The sequence below is a fragment of the Triplophysa dalaica genome, chromosome 10 (genome assembly GCF_015846415.1).
Source record: "Triplophysa dalaica isolate WHDGS20190420 chromosome 10, ASM1584641v1, whole genome shotgun sequence".
Classification (NCBI taxonomy): domain Eukaryota; kingdom Metazoa; phylum Chordata; class Actinopteri; order Cypriniformes; family Nemacheilidae; genus Triplophysa; species Triplophysa dalaica.
This window is the reverse complement of record NC_079551.1, coordinates 19,550,622-19,574,790: the sequence shown is the minus strand read 5'-3', so window position 1 is coordinate 19,574,790 and position 24,169 is coordinate 19,550,622. Positions and strand designations below refer to the sequence as shown.

Sequence of the window (24,169 nt, the reverse complement as noted above, 5' to 3'; positions counted from 1 at the left end):
CAAAACCTTTAGTTTTATAGTCATCAAATGTATACTAAAATGTGCATAATAGAAAAACTTGACAATTGTGTTTTTTCTGTTTTTCCACTTTATTGAGACAAGAGAAGCAGATTATTCGTTTTCCTCGCTGCGGAGTCTGGCGTTGGGGTTTGTGACCTTAATGGCCAGCTGAGCTGCCCTCTCCACAATAATCTTCCTGTTCTTGGAGGACACATTGTGGGCAATTTCGGCACAATAGCTCCTGCAAAAAAAATTAAGGTTACCACAAACCCAGACTCCCGTCATTGTAATTTAAAAGCAATGCCAAAACGCAATCAAAATGAAAAGCAATAATGTCAAAACTCATTCAAAATGAATGAAACTTGCTGTCAGAAACTCAAGTAAAACACCCCTATTTTCAGAAAGAGGCCCAAGACAAGTGCTAGCCACTTGTTGCAGATTATCTTCCACCTACTGGCTATGAAGAGAGCTAGTGGTGGAATGGGCATTTCCTCTGCCACACTCTCTCTCAAAATTCAACACCTGACAGAACATGACCAATTCAGCAGGTATGATCTTAGAGACATGCAGGTGGTCTAGCTTCTGTTTCTGACCAAATAAAATCAAATTGATCATTTTGGAAAGTCAAGTTAACACCCACACAAACAGTTAGCAACACAATTTAAACGCTTACTTGTTGCTCATCATAAGGACTTCAAGTTCCTTGATGTTGTTGACCAGGAACTTCCTGAACCCAGAGGGCAGCATGTGTTTGGTCTTCTTGCTGCTTCCATAACCGATGCTGGGCATCAACATCTGACCCTTGAAGCGTCGCCTCACTCTGTTGTCAATACCTCTGGGCTTCCTCCAGTTTTTCTACACAGAACATAGAAGAAAGATGTCAAGTTGGACTCTACGGAGTTTGGTTGATTAGGACCTACTAGAATTCATATTACAATTAGGGATGCACCGATGCTACTTTTTCCTTGCCGATCTGTTTCCGATACCTGAATTCTTCGAATCGGCCGATACCGATCCTGATTCGATACTAGCACTGTTTTTCTTGATCAAAGTAGAGTTCCATATTTTAACTTTAATTGCCAGAGGTGGATAGTTCTTAAGCACATTTACTTTCAAGTACAATATCTGTACCTCAGAGTACTTTGGACAAAAAATACTTCCCTACAGTATGAGGCACATCATACTTACTCCACTACAGTCCATAAACAAATGTAAACTTTTAATCCATAAGTACATTTAAATCTACCACTTTCCTTTACTTAAAAGTATGATTTTTAAAATGTAATTAAGTGCTGTATTAAACTTAAAAAAACATAAAACCAAAATGTGGTCTCAAAGCAAAGATACTTACAAAATGTTTAACAAGTAAATCTCTGTTTATTACCCCGAACTATCACAGTCTCCAAACTCGCTCATGCACATCCTGGACATAAAATGATGCGCTTAATACACCCGCTTCTACGTTATTTAATGTCATGCGCATTAGACGCATAATGACACGCTTAATGCAACCGCTTCACTCACGAGTGAATGTGGTAACAGTGAAAAAATGCATGTAGAATATTGAAAACATTGGAACGAGTAACGTCCTGACTGTTCCCGGACACACGCATGCTGGATGGAGATTGACAGATTACCGCACCAGCGGAGGTCAGAGTTTTTTTATTATGATATATTGGTTGATTTCTCACATAAAGCTTTCAAATACATGGCATCGAATACAGTGCATGACAAATTTTGTCATTTCCTGATAGTTAGTGCTTTTTGAAGCTTTAGAGTAACATTCATGGGTATCGCAACGGATCGGATTGAAGGGAACCCGTCAGTCCGATACCTTATCCTGCAAAAAAGACCCGTATCGGCCCCAATTCCGATCCAGAGTATTTGAATCGGTGCATCCCTCATAACAATAACTATAAAATGGAGAAAACATTTCAATCATATTCTAGGTTGAGCGCATGCAAGTTCATTTATTCCCGGATTAAGGTATGATGTCTCTTACACTGATCTTGACATAACGGTCCGACTGATGTCTGATGAACTTCTTGGTCCTTTTCTTTACGATCTTAGGTTTGGTGAGAGGTCTGAGGGCTGGCATGGTGCCTGAAATAAACACAAGCAACAAGAAAAATTGATGTCAAGAAAAAATAAAGCCGCTATAAGTAATCAGTTTTGGTAATATCTCATTCGTGCTGCCCAGATTTTTATGCACATCTTTTATACGTCATATATGACACACATTGAGCACACTCTAAATGTTGGCAAACATTGCTAATGCACTATATGAATATAAAATGTCAAGACTCACATGTGAAAAACAAATAGTAAATGCAGTCCCTAAACAAAAGGCCTTTTAATAAAAATACAATACAATTATAAACTCGCTAGTCGCTACCATGTTCGTAAACAGCTAATGCATGTTAGCAGTGCAGGAAAACAACACGCTAACGTGAAGTGCCAGTATAGCTTAACGCGAAATTGAAAGATTAACGCCCTTGCGAAACTATTTATAGAAATTAAACAACTTTCTGTAACGTTTAGTAGCACATTTTATGAATTTGTTCGCTAGCTTCGCTAATTCACATGCACCGAATCAATGGCCGCCATGTACGGACCTTGTGTGCTTAATTTTATTAATATCTAAACTTCTATCACTCTGTGGTCCACGATATTGCCGCATTTAAATGTAGCGAAGAACAACACAACAGCAACTACTGATGATGTGTGATTTTAATAAAACTACTGAAGGATGAATTAAGATTTCGCTTGTGCTCACCGTTCGGTCTGTCTCGCTCGAAGACAGTACAGAAGAAAAGAAGGAAGTGACGCAGGGAAGGCCCGGAAATAAAATCAGGCAGCGGAAGTTGGTACCGCTCTCAAATGTTACCGTCCGCTATTGCTGACCATTTTGAATTGTAATGTACTTTTTATGCCTTTAATGACATTTATTTTTAATTTACTTATTTGTGTATTCTTGTGTTTTATACTTGTGTTTTTTTTTGTGCAAAATGATCGATGTCTCGATTTGTTTTTACCGGGCTGTATCTTTTATGTAAATTGAATAATGTAACGTTGCAGTAAAAAACACCAAGGTAGTTGCAAAGGTTTCACCTGTCTTACTGTTCATTTAATGTTCATTTAATGTAGTCTCGACTGGAACATTATTTATTTTCAATTAGCACATTAAGTTGTATATGATTAGAATAACATTAAGCTGTTTTGACTCTGTTTTGAATTTTATTTCAAGGATTTTTTTGTGTTTCAACCTCTTTTAAACCTTGAACTACCACAAGTTTTTTTTTTACCGAACCAACAAACTTAACCATAGTTAATCTCTAGTTTTATTTATTTATTATTTGTATTGCTACATGGTCTTACCAAATAACCATAGTTTATTTGTAGTTAAACTAACAAATGGTTATCTGTAAAAAACAGGTAGGTCTGTTGATGAATTCTCAGTGGTATTTAATAATTTGATAAATCCGTTTTTACAGATGCTGCGGTGCCAAAATGCACTTTTAGTCAAATAAATGTTTCTGACAGGCTTTGAGCAAATTTCACTTGTATTTAATAAGATGCAGTATATAGGCCTAGTTTTCTGTCAAATTTGCAGAAATATGAACATTTAAACACTTAGATACAGTATTTTATGGTAGAGAGGATTATGACTGCAAGCCATTACATAACTTTACAATTGTGACCCTGTCTGTGGAATCCATGCAAAAGTCTCTACATGTAATAAAAAAATTGATTTGAATTGTTATTAATTTCCATATAAACATATTTTATTTTATAAGCATTTCGTCTCCTGCCTGCTGTTCTTCCCACTTCGTATCATGTGCATCTGTTTGAACCAGCAGTATAGTGAAAGCTTTGAAGGCTATAGTGTCTTTGGTGTAATCTATATAAATAACAAAATCAGACAGATGAGGATTGTTCACTGAAAAAACGTAGGGCTGGAATTACTGATTCCATTATACATCGGTTCCATATGATTTAATTATGTTTTTCTATCTTTTCTTGTAATTAAAAAAATTAATACAACTTAATTAAACCGTGTGGAACTGATGTACTTGATTAAATTGAGTGATTCCAACAACCCCCTTTTTTCATTGTCTAATGTTTTTGTGCAATTTTCATTTTTCCACATTCTGAGTTGTACCATATATCACTCAGAATCCTTTAAAAAGAGTCAGGCTGAGGGAACACTATTGTGGGCGTGTCTTTATTTGTGGACAATTTAAGTTTAAAGTTTCACTTGGTGGAGAAGCTCTCAGCGAAGGTGGCGCACTGCATTTCGTGTATGTTATGGATTATGAAGACGACGTAGGTGGGTACATGATGCTTAATCAATTTTAGTAAATGCTTTTACTTGTCTTCTGCTCTGCTCTCACTTTCATTCACACTTCTCATGTTCAGTGTATGCTGTGAATAGTTTGCATGAAATATTTAAAGGGTTCACATATGTAGTGTAAGCATTTTTTTTACATTTGGCTATGCATGTAGCATAAACTTTAACTCATCATATTTTTTGTTTTAAAAGGCTTAAATATGAATTTTGATAGATTGCCTTTAACCATGTGGAGAGTGATTAGTATCACATGGTTGGCTGCTCATAAACATGTGCATTTTAATACTAAAATGCTTGAATACTAAAATATGTATTCCTTCATATTGCCAAATATGTAAGCTTAAGTTCAGATCCACTCTTTTTTTTCAAGGATCAAATTGATATTTTTTATTTTCACAACTGACAGAGATGACTACTGTAAATTTATGGTTTCAGATCCTTGGGCCATATTATTAAATGAGAATCTTTTTTCAATACATTTGCAAAATGTGGATTTCCAATGGGTCTCCGCAGATATCAGTTTCTATGCAATTTTTTTAATTTATACACAGTAAAATAACATATAGGGATCTTCTGCGTAAAGAAGTACAGCAAATAATGGTTATGGAAAGAACAAGAAACAGGACAAGTGAGTGACAGTCATCAACATCCCATAGTCATTTAACTAAAAGTCATGTGACATTCGGAGGTTTGGCTCGCCATCTATCTGTCCTAATGCTAAAGTCAAAATTCTAGCTTTTTGTAACAATTTTCACTAGGCTACAAAACCTCTTAAAAAACATAACTTGCTCTAAATGATTTTACAACTTTAATTTATCCCAAAAAACAAATGAACATTCTTAACTGTTATATAAATGTTACTTAAATGTCTATGCCACATAAACAATCAGCATTAAAAATATGTCGTTAAAAATGAAATAAGACACATTAAAGCAACAATGACCTACATAATTCATTGTAGACAAAAGGAGCAATTTACATATAATTAACCTTTTTATATTTACTGTGTTACTACAAGACACCTACACTCAATGACACCATCATTATTATTATATTATATTAAAAGATTATCACAGAGTTTAAGTGTACTTTTCCTTTTTTTATATAGAAGCGTTTTTTTTTACTGTTCAGATCACTGTCCTTAATATTCAGCTACTAAGTTTTAAATGTTAATTAACAGAATGTTAACAGGCCTAATGTCTGTAGATTTCCATGAGTTGATGGTAGAATATCAGTAGTTGCTGACCTGAAAGAAAGCAAATAATAAAGTTTTTATAGCTACAGATAAACGTTTGATGGATGTGCGTTGCTAAGTAAACGTTTCAATAGTATCACAGATTACCTGCTCCTCCCTTCATTCACTGGTATATTTTGAGGTCATTGTTTACACAAAATCTTAAGTACGATCTCCGCTAAAGGAAACCCACTCGAGTTGATATTTATATCCACTTGTTAGCAACATTGTTTATGAACATTACCAAGCTGATTGTGAGAAGTATATATATAACTCCAAACACAGATGCTTACGTACCAAATACCATCTGGCAAAAACTGATTGTGAAAAACATGATATTTGTACTTTGTTGTTTTGTAATGCAACATTAACATTTCGTGGGAGAGAGTTTATGATGTTGTTTTTTCAATAGAGCTGTTCATGACGACAGTTTGTAGCCCAACACAAAAGTCAATTCTCAATGGTTTCCTTCGGGAATTTTGAACAGTTTAAAGAAGTGTCACAGTTCCTCTCTTTCTTGCCATAGACACATTTGACCCCAGCATTCCTGAGGAGGGTCCGTCTGCTCCGCCCCCTGGCTGGCTGGACAATGTGACAGGTTATGAGGAGCACAAAGGTGGAGGTTAGAAAACCTGATGTATACATTGCACACAGAAATATTAGTACAGACCCAACAAGTGAAACGTGAAGACCTTCAAGAAAACTTCATGATGTACTGTTTATTTTTGTGTAAATATTTATTAACTAGAAATATATTTGAATGTTTTAAAATAATGATTAGGATGTGAATACTCACATGTATTTACATTATATCAAATATGATACATATCTTCTATTTACTCTTTTACAATTTAGTTTAAAAAAATTCCCGTTGTCGAAAAAAAGGAAAAATACTTTTACTATTTCATTTTCATGAACATCAGTTTTTAATGCCAAGATGTATTTATTAGAAGTTGCTTTCTCTTTTGTTTTCTCTGATTTTTTTCTTTTGCAGAGTGCACGGATCAAATTTGTCCCCCTCCACCAGACTTTGTCCCTCAGCCTGAAACTGAAAAGAATGCTTTCGTTTCAAATGTTATGTGGGTAAAATATGTTGGGTTGAGAACCAGAGAGGAGTAAATGACATTTCATCAAGTTTACAGAAGAGTCAGACCAAAATAATACCATAGTTTGATCTGACTTTGTGTATTGATTTGAATCTTTAATAATAAAGATGTTACACATATGGAGAACATTGTACTTATTAAACCATTTTTAAACATTTTAATAAAAGAATTTCAAATACGCCTTTTGACTCCAATGTTTCAGCCATTTTGAGTCATCTGCTGTCCACAGGCTTTTCTCCACTATATGGACAGTTATGCCCTCTTGGCACCAACTGGTTTAGTATGTTCAGTGATGCGTTTGGGCTTCTAACTCCAAATTGATTAAGATTTCACTTGTGTCATTTTGGCAGGAGAAAGAGCTCATTGAGGGCTTTAAATTGATATATCTCCATTTCACCAAAAATATCACTTACGCCCCTCTGGTTCTCACCCCTTGTAGCATGCCCATACACTTTATTCATATTTATTTATGAAAAAGTTGTTCTGATACTTTAGGCTGCCCAGTGTCTCAGAAGATGCAGCCAGAGATGCTTTACTGCAGTTTGTGGGTAAAAAGTGGACATATAGCAGCAAGCCTGCCAAAAATCTGATCATTAAAGACATGAAACCTTTTACAGTTTACCGTGTAAGTACCGCCACAATATCAGCACTTTTGAATTGAAACCTTCTCTGATATTGTAAGAAAGTCTAGTTTAAAATGCTTTGTTTTAAGTTTATAAAAGTAATTTGTCCTGTCTCTTTTCAGTACCGTTTGGAAACATTTACAGAGTCCAGATCAAGTGTTTGGGAATCAGAGCCACACACAGGTGCCTATTATGTCATCAAGTGAATACATGAGAATAAATATGATTTAAGAGTTTCACCTCTCTTACATTTTAACAAAATAATGTCTGCTCAGGTCAGTGTGTGGATGGGCCTGAGAATGGAGCGAGTCCTCCACCGTGGCAGGTCCAGGTGTCCTATCCACCCAAATTCACTGATGTTCTTCAGAAAGTCAGGGTGCCACACTCCTCTTTTGTTAAGGTATTGCAGTCCATTTGTTTCTATAAACAAAAAATTAAAATAAAGTTATTTTTCGATGTAAGTTCTCCAGTTTTCTTCACTCATCAACTTTAAGGTGTTTTATATATGAGAAGATAATTGACCGCACCAGTTTCAAACACCTCGCCTTTAAGTAGGAAAAAGTGGAGAAAACGCTTAAAATCGGAGTTGCAGTGCGTCATTTTGGTGTCACAGCACATGTGATGATAAATAAATAAATATTTACCCCAAACGGTGAACAAAGCTTTACACTGACCTTCAGGTATGTTTCCAAAGTAATGATACCAAAACACAGTTCTCACACGACAAGCCAACAACTGCTGAAGTCTTAGCTTCCGGTTTACCATATATGGGCTGCGTGCGTCTCTTATGACACGTTCAAAACTCTTTGATGATGATGCTTTGACCTTTTCATAATTGTATGTTGTCATTTTCTCCTCATAACACCAAAAAATCACATTCAAAGTCATCATTTTCCGTATTTTATTGTGTGGTTTCAGCCTTGTTACCGCTGTCAAGGTAACGGCCGAGTCAGGTGCACTCACTGCCGTGGTAAAGGATGGGTGGGTCGATGTGTCATTTTAAATCTTTATAATCTTTTATAATGTCTAGCAGTGCATGTTTATAAACTTGCAATGAATGTTCACTTGAGTTACACTGATTTGTTTGTCTTTTTTGTGTATCAGACTCGTTGTATGTTTTGTCACGGCTCTGGTCACGGTCGCCACCGACGGTGCAGGAACTGTCACGGTGGAGGAAGAAAAAGGTATTTTTTGTGCCATTTGTTGTTGTTGTTGTTACCTCGAATGTGACTTGAATACAAATTGTGCTTATTCACTTTTTCAGGTGTGTCTCTTGTCACAGAAAGGGTCACAAAATCTGTGTAACGTGTACTGGCCACAGAAACCTCGTGCATTTCATACGACTCACTGTCACATGGTAAACGTGCTGATGAAATCAAATCCTTTCATTCTGATTTACATAAAGTCATCTTTAATTGATTACAGATAATTAACATAACACTTGGGAGAGTTACTATGGTATATGTATATTTTTAGTTTCTTCATATTCTGTGTTTGTTTTAGTTTTGTATGCACAAAAAAGATGTTCAGTATAATGTCCGGTCCCACTGTGTTTCTTAGGAAAAACCAGGTGTCTGAGTTCATACCTGACCGTGTGCCTGAATTCCCACTAAAGAAGTTTGACAAGGGGTCTGGGGAAGCGTTCTTTGTAGATGATAACCTCCTGGTATATATATATTTCTTCTTTTCTAAGCATACAGTGATATTTTATATAACATTTTGTAACAATAATCTCTTTATAATGTTTTGATCTTATACATTAATCCAAAACTAATCACTATTGTATATAACATAACCAACGTAAAATGTGTGCAGTGTTGCACAAAGCTAGGAGGATTTATTTTAGCCAAGAAGAATATTTTTTAGGGAAAATGCTTGCATTTAGGTCTATCCGGTAGATGGGTTCCCCGACCAGGACATCTGTGAGGCTTCAAAAAGGACAATTCAGAGTCACCTTCTCAAATATTCTGCTGTTAGCCGCATCTTGCAGCAGGTAGGCAGAATATATTTAAAGCAAACATTGCATAATAATGTAATTGTACCAGTTCTTGGAATTATTAGAAATTAATATAATTTTTCAAGTAAATTAGTATATGTACGTAAATAAAAGTAATAGTGACTTTTGCTCTGCGAGCACAAGCATGTAATGTTCAAGAGTGTGCAACTAAACACTTGACCACTAGAAGGAAGCAGGGATTTAAACAATTTGGGTTTTGTAAAGAAAGGACAGATTTGACCAAATCTATTATATTTTCTTTTTAACTGAGGAAGAGACTTTTATTTTCTTTCAGCGACAAACAATTGAGCTGGTTCCTCTCACTCACGTTTTCTACACGTACAATGGGAAAGACTACGATTACTTTGTTTTTGGTAGAGAAAACAAGGTTCACACCACCAAATATCCCTCATCCTGCAGTATTTTGTAGTCTTCTTCTGGTGACCAAACGCATAATGCATAATGGGCTACCAGCAGCACTTTTTTTTCTCTTGTCTGAGTGTGCATCTACATCTTTATTGGCAAAATATGTTTTATAATTTGTTTCACTATTTTTGCTCATGAAATGTGAACATAGCAAGTCAGTAAAATCCGTTGTAGGATGATTTCAACAGATTTTTAGGAGTGTGGGGTTATATATGTACAGTACCACATTATATTTTTCATATATATACTTCATGAAGTTTAAAATAGTCATTATATATGTCATATACAGCAGCGGAAAAAAATAAGAGACCGCTCTCAAATTTATTTTGAGTTTGTTTTATTTACTACAGGTATGTGTTTATGTAAAATGACCATTTTTGTTTCATTCTGTAAACTGCTAACAATATTTATAACCAAATTTCAAATAAAAATATTCTTTCTATATGCATTTATTTGCAGAAAATGAAAACCGGAGAAACCGGTCAAAATGCATTATTTCACACCTCATGCTGCAAAGAAAACAAGTTTAGATTCACTTTAGGCAAATACAACAGTAATATTTACATATGTATTTAGGAAAAGTTCTCAGATATTTTTTATGTGAAATTTATGTGAAAATTATTTTTCATGTGTCTTGTCATGATGTCAGTCTTGCTGTTGGAAGACTTTTGTGTCACTCCATGATTTTCTTTCAAATTCAACAGACACTGAACTGGAATGACCACAATACAACTAGAGATACTGATCAATTGAAAATTGGTATTTGGAATATGTATATTTTATATGTAAATATGTTAATATTTTGATTCTGAATCATTATGAGTTGTGACAAATTGGCAGTAACGTCATTGATCCACTAGGTGTCGTAAGGTGACTATTTTTCCCTGAATGTACAGCCTGAATTTTATTAAGTCCTATTCAATTTGATACTTTTCCCCAAGACGAAACTGTAACTATGTTCTGTTAACTTATCTGTCCTATTACATTGACATTGAGAAGTATGTTTTGGTCGTTTGAAGAGACTCCCAATGAAATGGCCTGAAGTGCTTTGTTGATGTGTGTCATTCAGAAGTGTTAACACATCAACCTACAGTGATCCTAAAAAGGAATTTGGCCACTTGAGGCACTTAAAGTGTCACAATGTTATTTATTGCTTATTAGATATACATGCACAGCTATTATCCAGATTTTTAATTACTTTCAGCCACGTGCTTCGAATGTGATGTACAAACCCAGTTCAAGGTGTCACGTTCCAATTACGTTCCTGAATATTATATAACTTAATATTTATCAGTAACAAAGACGCACCTACTTTCCAAAAGAGAACACTTCATGTTTCCATCAAGCTGAAACACGTTGTACATTTTTTAAACTATTGCTGTGGCCTGTTGCTGACGGATGAACTACACAAGACTCTCATACTGAGCGCGTCTGATAGGATATGACTGATGTGCAGAATCAGGAGGGGGCGTGGCTCTCCAGCGCATCACGCACGCTGCGCGTTTGTTTATAGTGAGTGAAGGAGGTGCGGACAGCACACAAGTCTCTCTGCGCATCTTTACGCTTAAGTCCCATCTGTCCACATAACAGAAAAGTGGAATAACAATCTCAAGAACGAAGAAAGGGGAGAGGGACATTACATTCGGTAGGTGTTTAAATGTTGTTTTGAATTATACTGTCATGTGTCATATTTAACCATTTTTGTCAAATTTAATGACTGTATTGAAATGTGTTGATGTCAATTGGTTAGGCAATGATACTTTGGTTTATTCTGATTGATATATTTATAACAAAATGTATGTTTTATTTATGGTGTTTGTTAGTGAAGTTTAATTGAATTAATGTGAGTGAATGTATGACTTACTTAATAATAATGTTTTCATTCCCTGTGTAGCAAAATATAAATCTTTTTTTATATCAAATCTTGATGCGTATTACAGTTGTAGGCTTAGAGTAAACCTGTGCCTGATTTATTCATTGAAGTTCATAATTTATGCCTTGGCTTGAAATGCCTACTTTTGACAAATGAAACTTTATTAACTGTGAAATGAGCTATAAACTGCTAACAGTTATTAGTAAAATCCATTAGGTTTTAAATGTGGAGTATTGTTTTTAACCTAATAAAATGAGCATGGGGGTCTCTCAGACCCCAAGAAGAAAACGGGGGTTAGTTCATAAAAATAATCAATTCAAGTCATTTTGACTATAAGTGTTAAGCACTTTACACTGTAACCTTACACAACCTCACATGCTTGGAGATGCGGCAGGATGTACATTACATGCATTTCATTTTTTTGGACGTCAGTGGTGTTCATCCCCTGATTCTTTCCTTTTCCTGTTTGGTGCTCTACATATTGTGTGTGTTCCTTTGATTTGTTTGTTTCCGTCTTTGCACACACTGTACATTTCCTCCCATATATAGTAAATGTCTAAAACGGTCCAGGGATCAGACTTATTACACGCCTGCTTACCATATGTCTATTTTCGATTTGAAGCCTGATGGATTGTGCTGTGGAGATTGTGAAACCTCTGATCTGATAATGGGTGGATGTTCATGTCACAGGGAGTTTATGTTTCACACTCCTTCCTAACACGCGGACAGATGTGTGTGTGTGTGTGTGCATGCTCTTGTTTTGGGAGGGGTCCTCACGTAGAGCCCACATGAGAAAAGGCAGGCGGTGATTGTGAGACCCTTATCTGTGCTGACCAGCACTCCAGTCCCAAAGCTTTTGTTGTTTTATCAGGAGTACGCTTTGTTCTGCTGGTAACAATAGCTCGAGTCAATGGGAACAGTTATACACTTTGAACTGTCCAATACTAGTGTACTTGAAGTGCCAGAATCAGTGTCAAAGCCAATTCTTTATTATAACATTAGAAATGTATTTTTTAACCATTTAAGGTTAAAATTTCTTTCTGTGGAAATCAAAGCATTTGTAGTGTTGTGCTTGAATATTACATTAATGTTGCATTTATATATTTAAGTAATGTCTACAATTGGTGTTGTGATTAAAGTTTTGTGGTTGGATATAAGTTGTCACACCATTCTTGCGGCCAGATGGGTTTTTGATAGAAACAGCATTACTCTGGTTCACAACCTCATGTCAAATATCGTAACAAAAGGAGAAGAAGGGATCAAGGTTCTGGTTTGGTGATATTCATCTTACCACCTGAAGTTTGTGTTCAGGGTATCAGATGATATTTTATGGAGCTTTATGGATGACTCTCTGTGGAGAAGCACATCAATGCCGTTCACCTTTTCCCCTTGAGAGCACAAGAATGATTTCACTTCTTGGCTCTGGAAAATCAGATACATCAACATTCTTTGTTCTTGCTATGCATATATCTACAGCTTGCTCTGTGTTCCAGTCTTTGCTGTGGTATATGGCTTGATTTATAAATGCAGATCTGTTTTCGATTATCGAAAGGTCTGCGTCTGGTTAACGTACATTAGTTTCTTTTATCTAAACTGATCTGCCAAGTCTTTGGTGTAAACTCATTTGCAAGATCATTTAGAGTTTTTTTTTGTAATTTATAGATGTTGTAGTCATTAACAATAGGTCTCAGGAGGTATATGGCATTTAAAGATGCTCTTTATGTGAGTTCAGTTTTATTTCGAAGGGTTTAGTGAAGTTAAGTTAAACTTATTGCATTAGTCTAAATGCCTCTTTAACTCTTTGAACTGTCAAAAATGTGTCTTTTTATGCACCCTGTGATCTAAAAAACCTTTTGATCCAACGGCTTATGCTTTAATGCTTTGCCAAAATAAATGTGACATAGTTATTGAAAACATGAATTTCTTTACAAAATGGTTGTTTTGATGTTTTTACTATTATTGTAAAGCGTAGAAAGTAATTGTAATAAGTCATTTTCTTAAAGGACAAAATGAAAGAAAAGAGATAACTGCAATAGACCACCCAAAGATCTGTCGTCTCTAACATTCATCATGGGTTAACACAATCTATAACAGAACCACCCTGCATATTTTTGTGCAATGTGGAAAATATTCACTCGGTCACTTGAAAGAAATCCTTTTCTCTCAGAAATAGCTCATTTGCTTCTCTTGATATGGAAAAGAGGAATCGGATGCCATGTCTCAGAAGAGTCTGTTGCAGTGTCAGTTGGGATTCATTCATGAGCACTTTCATGGGTTTGCATAGCCTGTGTAATGATGAGGTGATGTGCTAAAGTTATGACAGGTGTCTCATCTATTATTATACTGAATGTAATTGTTTCTCAGACTGCACATCTGGATGAAAATTAAGGACCATAAATAATGTGGAGTGAATGTGTCTGCAAGCTTTGGTCAGACTATTTTGTTGAATATGAGTTTAAAGTTCATATATCTCCATTAAAAATGATTCTGTTAGAAATGAGGTGTTCGGTGATGACTGTCACTGTTTTGACCCAACGTTTGGGAAGACTGATGGAAATTCAATCTCCAATTTCACAGGTATTATCAACCGCATATTGATGTCATATTTTTGAAGAGTAGGCTAAATATAACTCCATTAATCTTTTTTTGTTTTGTTTTGTTAAGTTGAAATCTTTTTAAACTCCAAACTATAAATGATTACACATTTTATGTCAAAATCTTGCTCTGGTTACACAAAGACATTTTTCAGGTAGCCTATATACATCAAACTTTTTTTGATCTAAATAGATTTGATTATTTTTCCTGAAGTAAAAGTGTCTCTTGTATGTGTAAAAGTTGCCCCCATAATATTCTGTTTAGGGTCCCTCCTTCAAAGTATATTAAAGGGCCTTGCACTGAACTGAGCAGGTGGATTTTGGGCAGTCGTCCAAAGGTGCAGATAAACTGTCATTGTACTTGGCTGCTTTTAGAAGAATTGGCGTAGATGGCTCACCAGCCATGTGCGTGTGTTGGCAAGAGGTCAAACAACATCCTGAGCGAATGACTCAATGACCCATTGTGGTGCCTCTCTATTATCTTAATTAATTGGCCCCTCTCTCCATCAGCTCAACAATAACAGCGTTCTGGCAAACACTGTACTTCCTTCCCACAATGCATCTGTTGTAACCTGCTGTCTGGCGCCAAGCGCAGGAAGATCAGAGCTAGGCTGGAAATGGCTCCATGTGGGAGAGTCAGGACGGAAGGTCTGTCTAAACACACAACCAGCTGTTTCGACAAATAATAGTAACGTGTACTGTTGTGTCATTAACTACATCATCATTTAGCCGAACTAAATACCGTGTTAGAGTTTCAGAAAGCCCCAAACATACATGGTCATCATCGTTCTTATGAGTTCTGGGGAGAGATTTTGTCTGTCGTGATTCATGCTTTTCTTCGACTTCTGTGTTGGAGCGACTGTAGTATTGTAAAGCTGTCTACTTTTCTTGGTTCATGTGGTGAAGACTTTATAAGAATTGAAACACCTTTGTCTATTCCGGGGTTTTATAATAAAAGACAGACAAAAACCCTAATACTTTGATTTTGGTGTCTGGGCGAAACGTAAATTATTCTCTCTGCACATAAGAAGCAGTTTGTGACTGGGAATATAGCGCTAGCAAAAACATCCCATGTATAAGAAACTTGAAACAACCCAGCTGTGCTTTGATCACGAATGAGGTTAAATTGGAAGTACCAAGAAAATTTGCATTGCCTTTCTAGGAGATCACACATACAATTTTTGCCTGAAGGATGTTAAAATATGAAAAATATCTTACACTCTTTGAAGGGATGCGTTATTATTAACACATTGTTTGTTATGCTATTTAAAACAATTTGTGTTGACTTTGTGTGAAATAAATGAAAGGGACAAAAGTTAAAAATAACAAAATGTGTTGTCCTTAACTGAACACAACACATGCACATTTTAAGAGTGTATTAAAATGACAGTAACCGAAATACGTTTTCTTTTATTTACATTTATTTATTTGGTGGATGCTTTTATCCAAAGCGACATACATTGTGTCTAATGTATACATTTATTGTTTTTTTATCAAGAACAAAATACAATTGAACACACATCAAAATCACCTACATAAAAACAATAAAAAGTGAATAATTAAACCAAATTCAAAGGTTCTACTACCTTTTTATTATCTTAAGAACCTCCTTTATGGACCATTAAGCCAAAAATGTTTCTTCTATGACATTGTGAACCACTTTTTTAAGTCTTTGTTAAACCACCTTATATTTTAATTCAAATGAAATTCATACCTTCGAGTGTGCCTTATGTGTCCATATACTTTTTTTGACCACTGTTTATCATCCTAGCTTCTTGTCTGACACATACCAACGCTCTTGATACTTATACCAGACCGTTGTACTCCTTCACACCATCAAATAAAAAGCCCCACCTGGAGCAGAGATACAACTAGCACCAAACCGCTCCCCCCTTTCTATTCTTCTCAATGTTTGGTTGGATGACCCGTTGAGGTCTTGGCATGTCAGTGAGCTCCACGGGGAAGCTTACCTCCCGGTATGGGGCTCTTACTCAGTTTTCTCATCCTTTCAAACTAACAGCACTGGAATTCTTCAGGGCCAAGAAGCCAAAGATAAATCATATGGAGATTGTAGGTGACTGCGCATCGGCAGATTTTCTGAGCGTAGATAACAAACGCTATCGTCATGGGGTTTCCTATAGTATCATTCCTTGATTTAGCTTCCTCTTTGTGTTTTCCTACAAGCCAGAACGGATGATGTCGTAGAGGAATAAAAAAGGTACGACGGCCAAGTAGGACCAGCTAAAAGATTAAAGACGTCCCATGATTTAGCAACATAGTCACTGTTTCACATTAGGTGTAAATCATTTACAAGTTACTGCTAAGCCAACACCCGCCGAGCGGCACACTGCAAAGATGTACGCTCTTTTAAGTGAGCGGGTCGACCCCTGCTGTTTCATCTACTGTTTGAACAGAGGAGTCCTTAGAAGAAGGATCTGCAAATCGCTCTCAAAGGCTTAGAAGAGAGGAAATCTGTAATTGGGCCCCGATTTTAATGCATATCCTCTCAGGTCTAATGTCATGTGAGCGAAAACAGCTCTCCGACTGAATAGCATTCACAGACAGCAACAAGTACAGTTCTCGCTTTGTCGCTGCTGTAAATACATCCCGTCAAATGCCATGAGAACATTTTTGTATAAAAGAGTCTCTCTGGAAATAGTTTGCTTAATTCAAATGGAGTACTTTTTCTTAATTAGACCCAGATAGGCTTTTCTCTGTTGTGTACGCGGAGATTTTGGTCGAATGTCTGTGGGATGGATGGTAAAAGTGCAAAATGTTTGCATTTTTCCAACGTTAAAAACCAGCCATCCACTTGTATGTGACTCTCTCTTCTGTGAAACACAAAAGAAGATATTTTGAGAAATATCTCAGTGGTTTTGTGTTCACAATAAAAGTCCATGGGGGTCAATGTTGATTGGTTATCGACATACTTCAAAATATCTTCTTTTGTGTTCTGTAGAAGACAGAAAGTCATACAGTATTAAAATGACAAGAGCGTATGTAAATGATAAAATATTTGTAATTTTTGAGCAAGGAATCCCTTTTAAAGATCATTGGTATATATGAACGTTTGTTTTGCATCAAGGTTTAATGAGAAAATTACCCATCTTTTGTGGGTACATGGGTCTGCTTAAAATTAAGCCCCTTTAGAAAGAATGGAAAATATTTTTGTTTTAATGTAAAAACTGCACACATGCTTTGATTGGAAACCACACATAATATTTGGACTGGTACACAAACCCAGCACACAAAAAAGAATGAAAAAAGGTTGGCCTTCAGTTTAAAGAAAAATGTTCCCTAAGAGGAATAAGCTAAAAAAAACATGCACATCATTTTAAACAAACGGATGGTCAAAGTTAGACTCTAATCTGCTGTCTTAATGTCAAAATTCTGGAGGTCGGTAAACGGGGAAGTGTCTGGAATGAGGTCACTCGGACCACCGGGGATGAAAACGCATACGTCTGTAACGTCTGTTGAGCAGAAGTTCGTTGACGTTGTCAGCTCGGTCAGAAATGTAGGGAACCTCGCACGTGAATCCAAATAATTGTTGTTGATTATATGAAAATGATCTCATTTAAGGAATGAAGCATTCTTCAAAATATCTTCTTTTATGTCCTGCAGAAGAAAGGAAGTCCTACATGTTTGGTGAACTATGACTTTAAAGATTCTAGCTGAGTTTTTAACTGCATACTTTTTAATAATTATATCTCATGTGACCCAAGCAATATTTGCATGTTTGCTTAATGCAATTGTGATTTACGAAACTATCCCTTTATATTTAAAATCCATTACAATAACTTTAATGATCTTTTTACAATGTGTAGATAAAGATAAATGTGCATTGTTTGTTCTGACACTGAAACCAACCGGCTTTAAGTCTAGCAGGTTTTGATTGGCATTCTCTCATCTTAGACTAAACAAAAACCCAAAGCAACATGATGCGTCTAGACAGTGATGTGAACAAGCTGTAGTAAAAGTCCCAATATATAGAAAAGAAATAAGCTTCAATGTAGTGCAACAGTTACCGCCCACTTTTTTGGCAACCTTGGTTCTGGAAATAAATCTCTTTTCTATTCATTTCCTCCATAGACATTTATATATAAACAGTTCAACAGCCTTGAACCAAATCAAACACCTTTGACATAAATCACAACATTACCCCATTTAATTTAAAGCACCAGTAATGTTAGAAAATAATAAAACTTGAGTGAAGTAAAGAGTGTTCTTTGATTGGTCAGTATCAGGAAAGAAGATACTTTGAGAAATGTCGGAGTGGTTTTGTGTTCGTACAATGGAAGTCAATGGGGATCAATGTTGTTTGTTATCATTAACATTGTTCAAAATATCTTCTTTTGTGTTCTGCAAAAGAAACAAAATCATAGAGGATTGAACTGACTTTTAGGGTGAAATATCTCTTTTAAAGATTTCTTATTTTCAGAACCCGACTATCATCTAGTTTGGTGAAGTGTATCGTAGTCGAGTGTAAGACATGATTTCAGAACCTAAGGGGAGTTTACTGTAAAGTCTTGAGAGGAAATCTAAGCTAATAAGAAAATTGTCCCCATCCTTTGCCTGGGAGCTTCATGCTGTGTTTTAAAGAGTTTGAAGAAGTATCTTAGGTCAGGGACCTGCTATGTATATTGTTCATTAGGTGTTTACACAATTGCCAGCAGCAATGGCTTGTGAATTCTTGGAAACGGGCAAAAATTGTGCACATTGTTTTTCCGCTTTCCACCAGTTTCCTGCTCAGTTGCCATCGGCAATGGCAGATTGCATAAGGGTTAGGGTATGGAGAACAATTTCTCTTGGGACCTTAAAGAAGTATCTACAGTTGTTTTAACAGTTTTGACGGATGTGCAATATGTATTTTTCACTCCCTTTCTGTTTTGTAACAATATCTGCTGTCTGGAAACTCTACCACAACATTCCTTCAGGATTCTTCAGCTGGGATAACTCCCCCAGTTCCCAAACTTTGTCTGTAACTGTATTTTCAAACATGTCACATGTTGGATATTTCCCCAGTTTTAAAATGTACAGACCGGTGGCTGTTTATTTTAGTGTGACAAGCCGTAATGGGTCCTGACGGTCACTTGGACTAAATGTTGATTTAAAAGCTCCAGTAGTAAACGCAAGTTGAAAGGTAACTAATTGTTGGTTCATTCACGACTTTTCCCATTCGGGATACGTTTCCGACACAGACACTTGCAGGTGCTGACTGAGAAAAGAGAGGAGAAGTAAACGTCTCTTTTTTTAGATCCTCTGTGATGAGGTTGAATGTCATTGAGGAAGTGGGAATTAAGGCGTCTCGTTGAATTACACTGAATTTCGCTCCTACGACAATCGTACAATTTACAGTTTATGGATGAGGTGGGGGATGGGGTTGTAAAAAAGCAGTCACTTTGAGAGAAAGATAGGAAATAAATCTTCTTTGACACTGTGAACAGTTTAACAATGTATTACCAAAGATGTTAATTTTAACAAGATGCACCATTGACGGGCAGGGAATGCAACGCTCAATTTGGCCGCTGAAGCAACGGAAGTCCCGCCTTCCAGTAAAACGAGCCAATCATTAATCAGTAAAGACTGACGATTCTCTGGGGCGGGTCTCTTGAGAGGTGCTTGTCAGTCTGTGTGCAGGCGCAGTAGATGAGGCGACCTCCAAAAGGTGATTTTTAGCGCAATTTAACCTTGGCAAACCAAAGTTATGATTCAGCTCATGTCATGTTTAAGTATTGAAATATGGAAATATGCTGTTTATTTGTACGATTTTAGAAATGTTGGCCTTCCCCCATTCAAGTAGATAGGACTGTGGACTTACTATGTTGAAAATAGCTGCCCAGAGGTGTTTCAAACATGGCCGCCGAGTGGCATGACTTCAGTAAACGTACTTTGGTATTACTCATACAGTTGAGCAACAGCTCAGTTTTGGGTTGTGAATTAATAATAAGTTATTTTGGTAACACTTTGCAATAAGGTTGTATTTCATAACATGAACTGACATTTTTTAGCACATTTTTAAAAATCAAAAGTTGCATCTGTTAACATTTGTAGATGCGCCATGAACGAACATTGGAGGAAAAGATCACCCAAAAATTAAAATTCTATCATCATTTACTTGCCCTCAAGTTGCTGTTCCAAATATTGTTCTGATGAACACAGAGAAAGATATTTAGAAGAATGCGTTTAACCAAACAGTTCTGGGGCACCATTGACCTATATAGTAGGAAAAATATCTTATATATACCAAATATCTTTCTCTGCGGTCAGTTCAACAGAACTCGAGGGTGAGTAAACAATGACAGTTATGTGCAGTAATGACTGTATTTTTTTTCCTTTTAAAAAGATTTATGAATTCTAATGCAGCTTTACATCTAATGATAAGAAATACAACATTATTGTAGAGTGTTATCTATTTTAATACATGTGTTTCTAATTTATAAAGGAAGTTTGAGTTATAGGATTTTATCTGACGTTTATTTTACCCATTTTCACAATTCATAGTCATAATAATCTGTTACAATAAATGTTTGCCGATCTATTGTTATCTTTCTCTCACATGAGCACATACACCATACAAAACTAATAATACACATCCTGAGAAGGAAGGCATGATTTTTTTCTCATTGTTTCATGCTCGTTACTTTTTAAAGTAAATAAATGCATGATGAATAACTAGAATAAAGTCATAAAAAAATCAACAATAAAAGAAAACTTGAATTGTTTATCATTGCTGATCCTTTGAAAACCCAGAATGCTGGTCAAGAAAAAGTAAACTTTATATCTTCGTAGCACTAACGTGGCCAAACAGAGTGACATTAACAATCTGTGCCATTTGTTACCAAAACGCTCCAACAAGAAGAGCATTGTTTAAAATTTCCAGAGCTTAGTGCCACGTTTGCATCTTATAGAGAAATTGGTCTACAAATACATGGCTTAATCTTGTCTCTACATATTAAGTTTAGACTTTTAACACAGATAAATTACACACTTGACTTCTGAATATGATTTGATCTTTTATTATATTTAAACCAGCCCATCAAATCTCCTTTCAAAGTAGAGGAGACCTGGATCCTGTCAAACTGCAAACAAAGTGGAGAGCAAATCTGTCTCTCTTCATTGTGCACTTCACCTTGCCAGAGGTGAGGATAGCAGAGCTCAGCTGCTGGTATGTGAAGGAGACGTGATCTTCCTGCTCTACTGATTCCAGACTTCAGTAGAGAATGGTAAGGTGCAGATTGTTATTGAGATGTTCAGAGTCACTGGGGTGTGATAAATCTCTGATGCAAGGACTTAACCACTGAGGCTTCACATGAACTACATGACAAAGTTGTGTTTGGTTATTTGGTTATGAAGCGAAGCAGAGTTTCCAAGCCTGTCCTGGAGGTCTGTCTTTTGAGAGATTGGGAGGGTTTGTTTAGATGAATGTTGGACAAGTACCACTTTTTTGTTCAACCATTTTTAATTTTATTTAAACGTTGGCTGTGAGGTTACAAGGCACTTTTACATCTACTCTTTTCATGATAAAGCACAGTTAAAACATTTTAAACATTTTGCTTGAGTCCTTCACATTTATATTTATTCATTTAGCTTTTGGCAGATGCTTTTCTCCCAAAGTGACTTATAAATGAAGGAGCATTCAATATTTTGTGTGTTTATTTGGTTATGAATGAGAAAAACATTGGAAAACTGCCCAAAACACACAAAAAATGTATTGGTTATATTGGGGATTGTATTGGTTTTAATGGAAACTAAAATGTTGTCTACTGGTATGTGATGGATTTGTTATCTGGCAGATTAATACTATTTGAATAGTGCTGAAAAAACTGACGGTTCATAATGAATTATGGAATTATTCATAATGATTTTAATGGATAACATTTCGATGAGGGTTTCTATTGTTGTATTAAGCAGGGTGTTTTCATGGCACCATGTATGCAACACACCTTTTTATCCAAAAAAATCATAAAAATACGTGCCAACTACAGGCCTGACATGCATATCACAGCACTTTTTGTCATTTTCGTGAAACTGCGTTCATGGGCATCGTTTTGACAACGTTGACAAAACATTTAAAAAACACACTTTTACATTTACTACACTGTTGTCATGTAAATGTACCTTTGGCCACACTTGTAGAAAATGTGCTGTTCCTGATAAACTTGCAATGACTTTTAAAAATACTTTATGAAGTATTTTTGCGTGCATGAGCTTTGTAATGTCCATTGACTGACGGCACTCCTTCACTACTGAAGAAAACATGACACCTCCTCATTTTTAAGTTCTCCTTTGCGTACAAACTCATTACTTTCCCGACCTCCGGCACCTGAGGCATTTGTTACTCACTTGTTAATTATTATGTTGCAGAGAAACCATAATCCTTCATGAAGTCTTCCTAATGGCCTCAACAAACTGGTTGTTGTAGTCTACCAAGACGTATTCATGTAAATTCCTCCATTCTAAACGTCTTGAGCCGCTGGCATTGTATTTGTGTTGTCAAAACCTAAACACTAGTGAAACATGGCATTACCCATGGGATTCATATGACACCTGGACCCACGCCCTTGAGATGCCCGTGTTTAGGAAATCAAACCACAAGCAAACCTTTTCACCTCATTTCTTAAAAGCTTCTAGAAACTTCTAGGAGTTTTGCATTATAATAAGGCCGGTTTTATTGTAAAAGTTCCTTGCCTGAGGAAAAATTCTGCGTTTTTGACATGAATGGCGGTGGTTTAGAAAGAATAGGGCTGAATTAGAATGCGTTTTGTTGTAAAGCGCCCATGGATACATGTCCCGCCATGTTAAGCCGGTGCCTTTGTGCATGTTTAAATGGGCGACTATGTTGCTTGTTTTTCGGCTGGTTGAGCCCAGTGTTGTTTGTTCACTCGGTACTAGATCTTTTCACGGCTCAGAGCAGATCTTAACGCGCGGACCCGCCTTTTCATTCACAGCGAGACTCTCAATGAATACGTAATTTACATTTCTCTTTGAACGACTGTGTTTCTGTTTCTCATTTTTAATCCAGTTACAATTTTAAACAGTTTAATTTACAAAGCCAATTTTCTGGGCGGTATATATCACGGTATAAATGTTTCACCCGTGAAAATCTTTTCATTTTTCTAATCTGTTCAGGCCGATTGTTGTTCTGGTTTTAATGGTACTTCTCCGGAGAGAAGCGAATAAGTCTGTAGGCCAATGATCTGGATAGAGATCATTGGAGCAGAATAGTGAAAAGCTCCCGCCGTTCCCAGAATTCTCTCTGGTCACAGAGCCGACAGGAAGTGAGAGTTTTCATCCGTTACCTTGACAAAGTCCCATACAATGTGAAGCCCTGCAGGGATAATTGTTTTCCTGTCCGCTGCTTGGGGTGTTTGTAGGATTTCCATCATCCTTGACTTTTTGTACTGGAAGTGTCGCAGCATGCTTCTTAACTCGTAAGGTACAAACGTACCGTTGTTTCACCATCTTGTGATTTTTGCTCCGGACCCCCAAATCGGACCCCATCAGTCTGTGGTTTAAAGTGTCTGTTTTTGGGTTGTTAAAGATGCCAAGGAAGCAGGCTCCGGAATGAGATGCCATTTTTCACGTTGTGTGGTTTTGTCAACTGGAAGTGAGTTAATATGAACAACTTCCTCTTCCCTCGGCTTGATGGCTTTCCCACAATTACAGTTTGTTTGTTTTCTTTCCTCATATTGAAAAAGTTGATGACCAGGTGTTGTACAGCCAACGTTTGTCTGATTTTCTGCCTGTCTTTATGATTTTTTGTCATACCAATTAGTTTGGCCCAGTGCTGCACAACTTCCAGGTGTCTGGGTTTAGATGAGGTCTATCAGGATATGAGATTTTCACAATTATCGAGGCCAAAATAATTCCCAATGCCGATCAAATTGTGGTATCTGTATAAATAAAAAAAGTTTGTCAAATTGCTGCTACTCAAATTAATCTTATTTTTTTATTTATTAAAATAAT

The 24,169-nt window shown here is 36.3% G+C and overlaps 3 protein-coding genes and 1 long non-coding RNA gene across 4 annotated transcripts in view; 2 read left to right on the top strand and 2 right to left on the bottom strand.

The window, feature by feature from the left end:
- Positions 1–68: 68 nt before the first annotated feature.
- Positions 69–2,894, bottom strand: rpl32 (ribosomal protein L32). Its single transcript, XM_056759100.1, has 4 exons — positions 2,777–2,894; positions 2,003–2,103; positions 674–855; positions 69–241 (listed from the first exon to the last, which is right to left on the bottom strand). Exons 2-4 carry the CDS (start codon positions 2,096–2,098, stop codon positions 112–114), a joined length of 408 nt encoding a protein of 135 aa, XP_056615078.1. The 5' UTR covers positions 2,099–2,103; positions 2,777–2,894; the 3' UTR covers positions 69–111.
- Positions 2,895–4,282: 1,388 nt separating this feature from the next.
- Positions 4,283–10,123, top strand: ssuh2.1 (ssu-2 homolog, tandem duplicate 1). Its single transcript, XM_056759088.1, has 12 exons — positions 4,283–4,330; positions 6,112–6,207; positions 6,580–6,664; positions 7,187–7,316; positions 7,437–7,497; positions 7,590–7,714; positions 8,233–8,295; positions 8,419–8,498; positions 8,579–8,671; positions 8,875–8,980; positions 9,200–9,307; positions 9,606–10,123. Exons 1-12 carry the CDS (start codon positions 4,309–4,311, stop codon positions 9,738–9,740), a joined length of 1,104 nt encoding a protein of 367 aa, XP_056615066.1. The 5' UTR covers positions 4,283–4,308; the 3' UTR covers positions 9,741–10,123.
- On the bottom strand, positions 5,362–8,262 carry LOC130430125 (uncharacterized). Its single transcript, XR_008907734.1, has 3 exons — positions 7,989–8,262; positions 7,564–7,734; positions 5,362–5,597 (listed from the first exon to the last, which is right to left on the bottom strand). It is a non-coding gene; the product is annotated as an uncharacterized LOC130430125 (long non-coding RNA).
- A 1,111-nt stretch (positions 10,124–11,234) lies between the features above and the next one.
- Positions 11,235–24,169, top strand: part of si:dkey-49n23.1 (semaphorin-3D) — a 48,192-nt gene continuing 35,257 nt past the window's right edge. The window contains exon 1 of the mRNA XM_056759083.1: positions 11,235–11,381. The gene's annotated coding sequence lies outside the window, so the exon portion shown is untranslated. The remainder of the gene's footprint in view (positions 11,382–24,169) is intronic.

Coding starts and splice junctions, on each gene's coding strand:
- ssuh2.1 (XM_056759088.1), top strand. CDS start 4,309: ATGGATTATGAAGACGACGTAG. Junction 7,715..8,232: donor CACACTCCTCTTTTGTTAAG/GTATTGCAGTCC, acceptor GTGTGGTTTCAG/CCTTGTTACCGCTGTCAAGG. Junction 8,981..9,199: donor TTGTAGATGATAACCTCCTG/GTATATATATAT, acceptor GCTTGCATTTAG/GTCTATCCGGTAGATGGGTT.
- rpl32 (XM_056759100.1), bottom strand. CDS start 2,098: ATGCCAGCCCTCAGACCTCTCACCAAACCTAAGATCGTAAAGAAAAGG. Junction 856..2,002: donor ACCGTTATGTCAAGATCAGT/GTAAGAGACATC, acceptor TGTTCTGTGTAG/AAAAACTGGAGGAAGCCCAG. Junction 242..673: donor GTCCTTATGATGAGCAACAA/GTAAGCGTTTAA, acceptor TTTTTTTTGCAG/GAGCTATTGTGCCGAAATTG.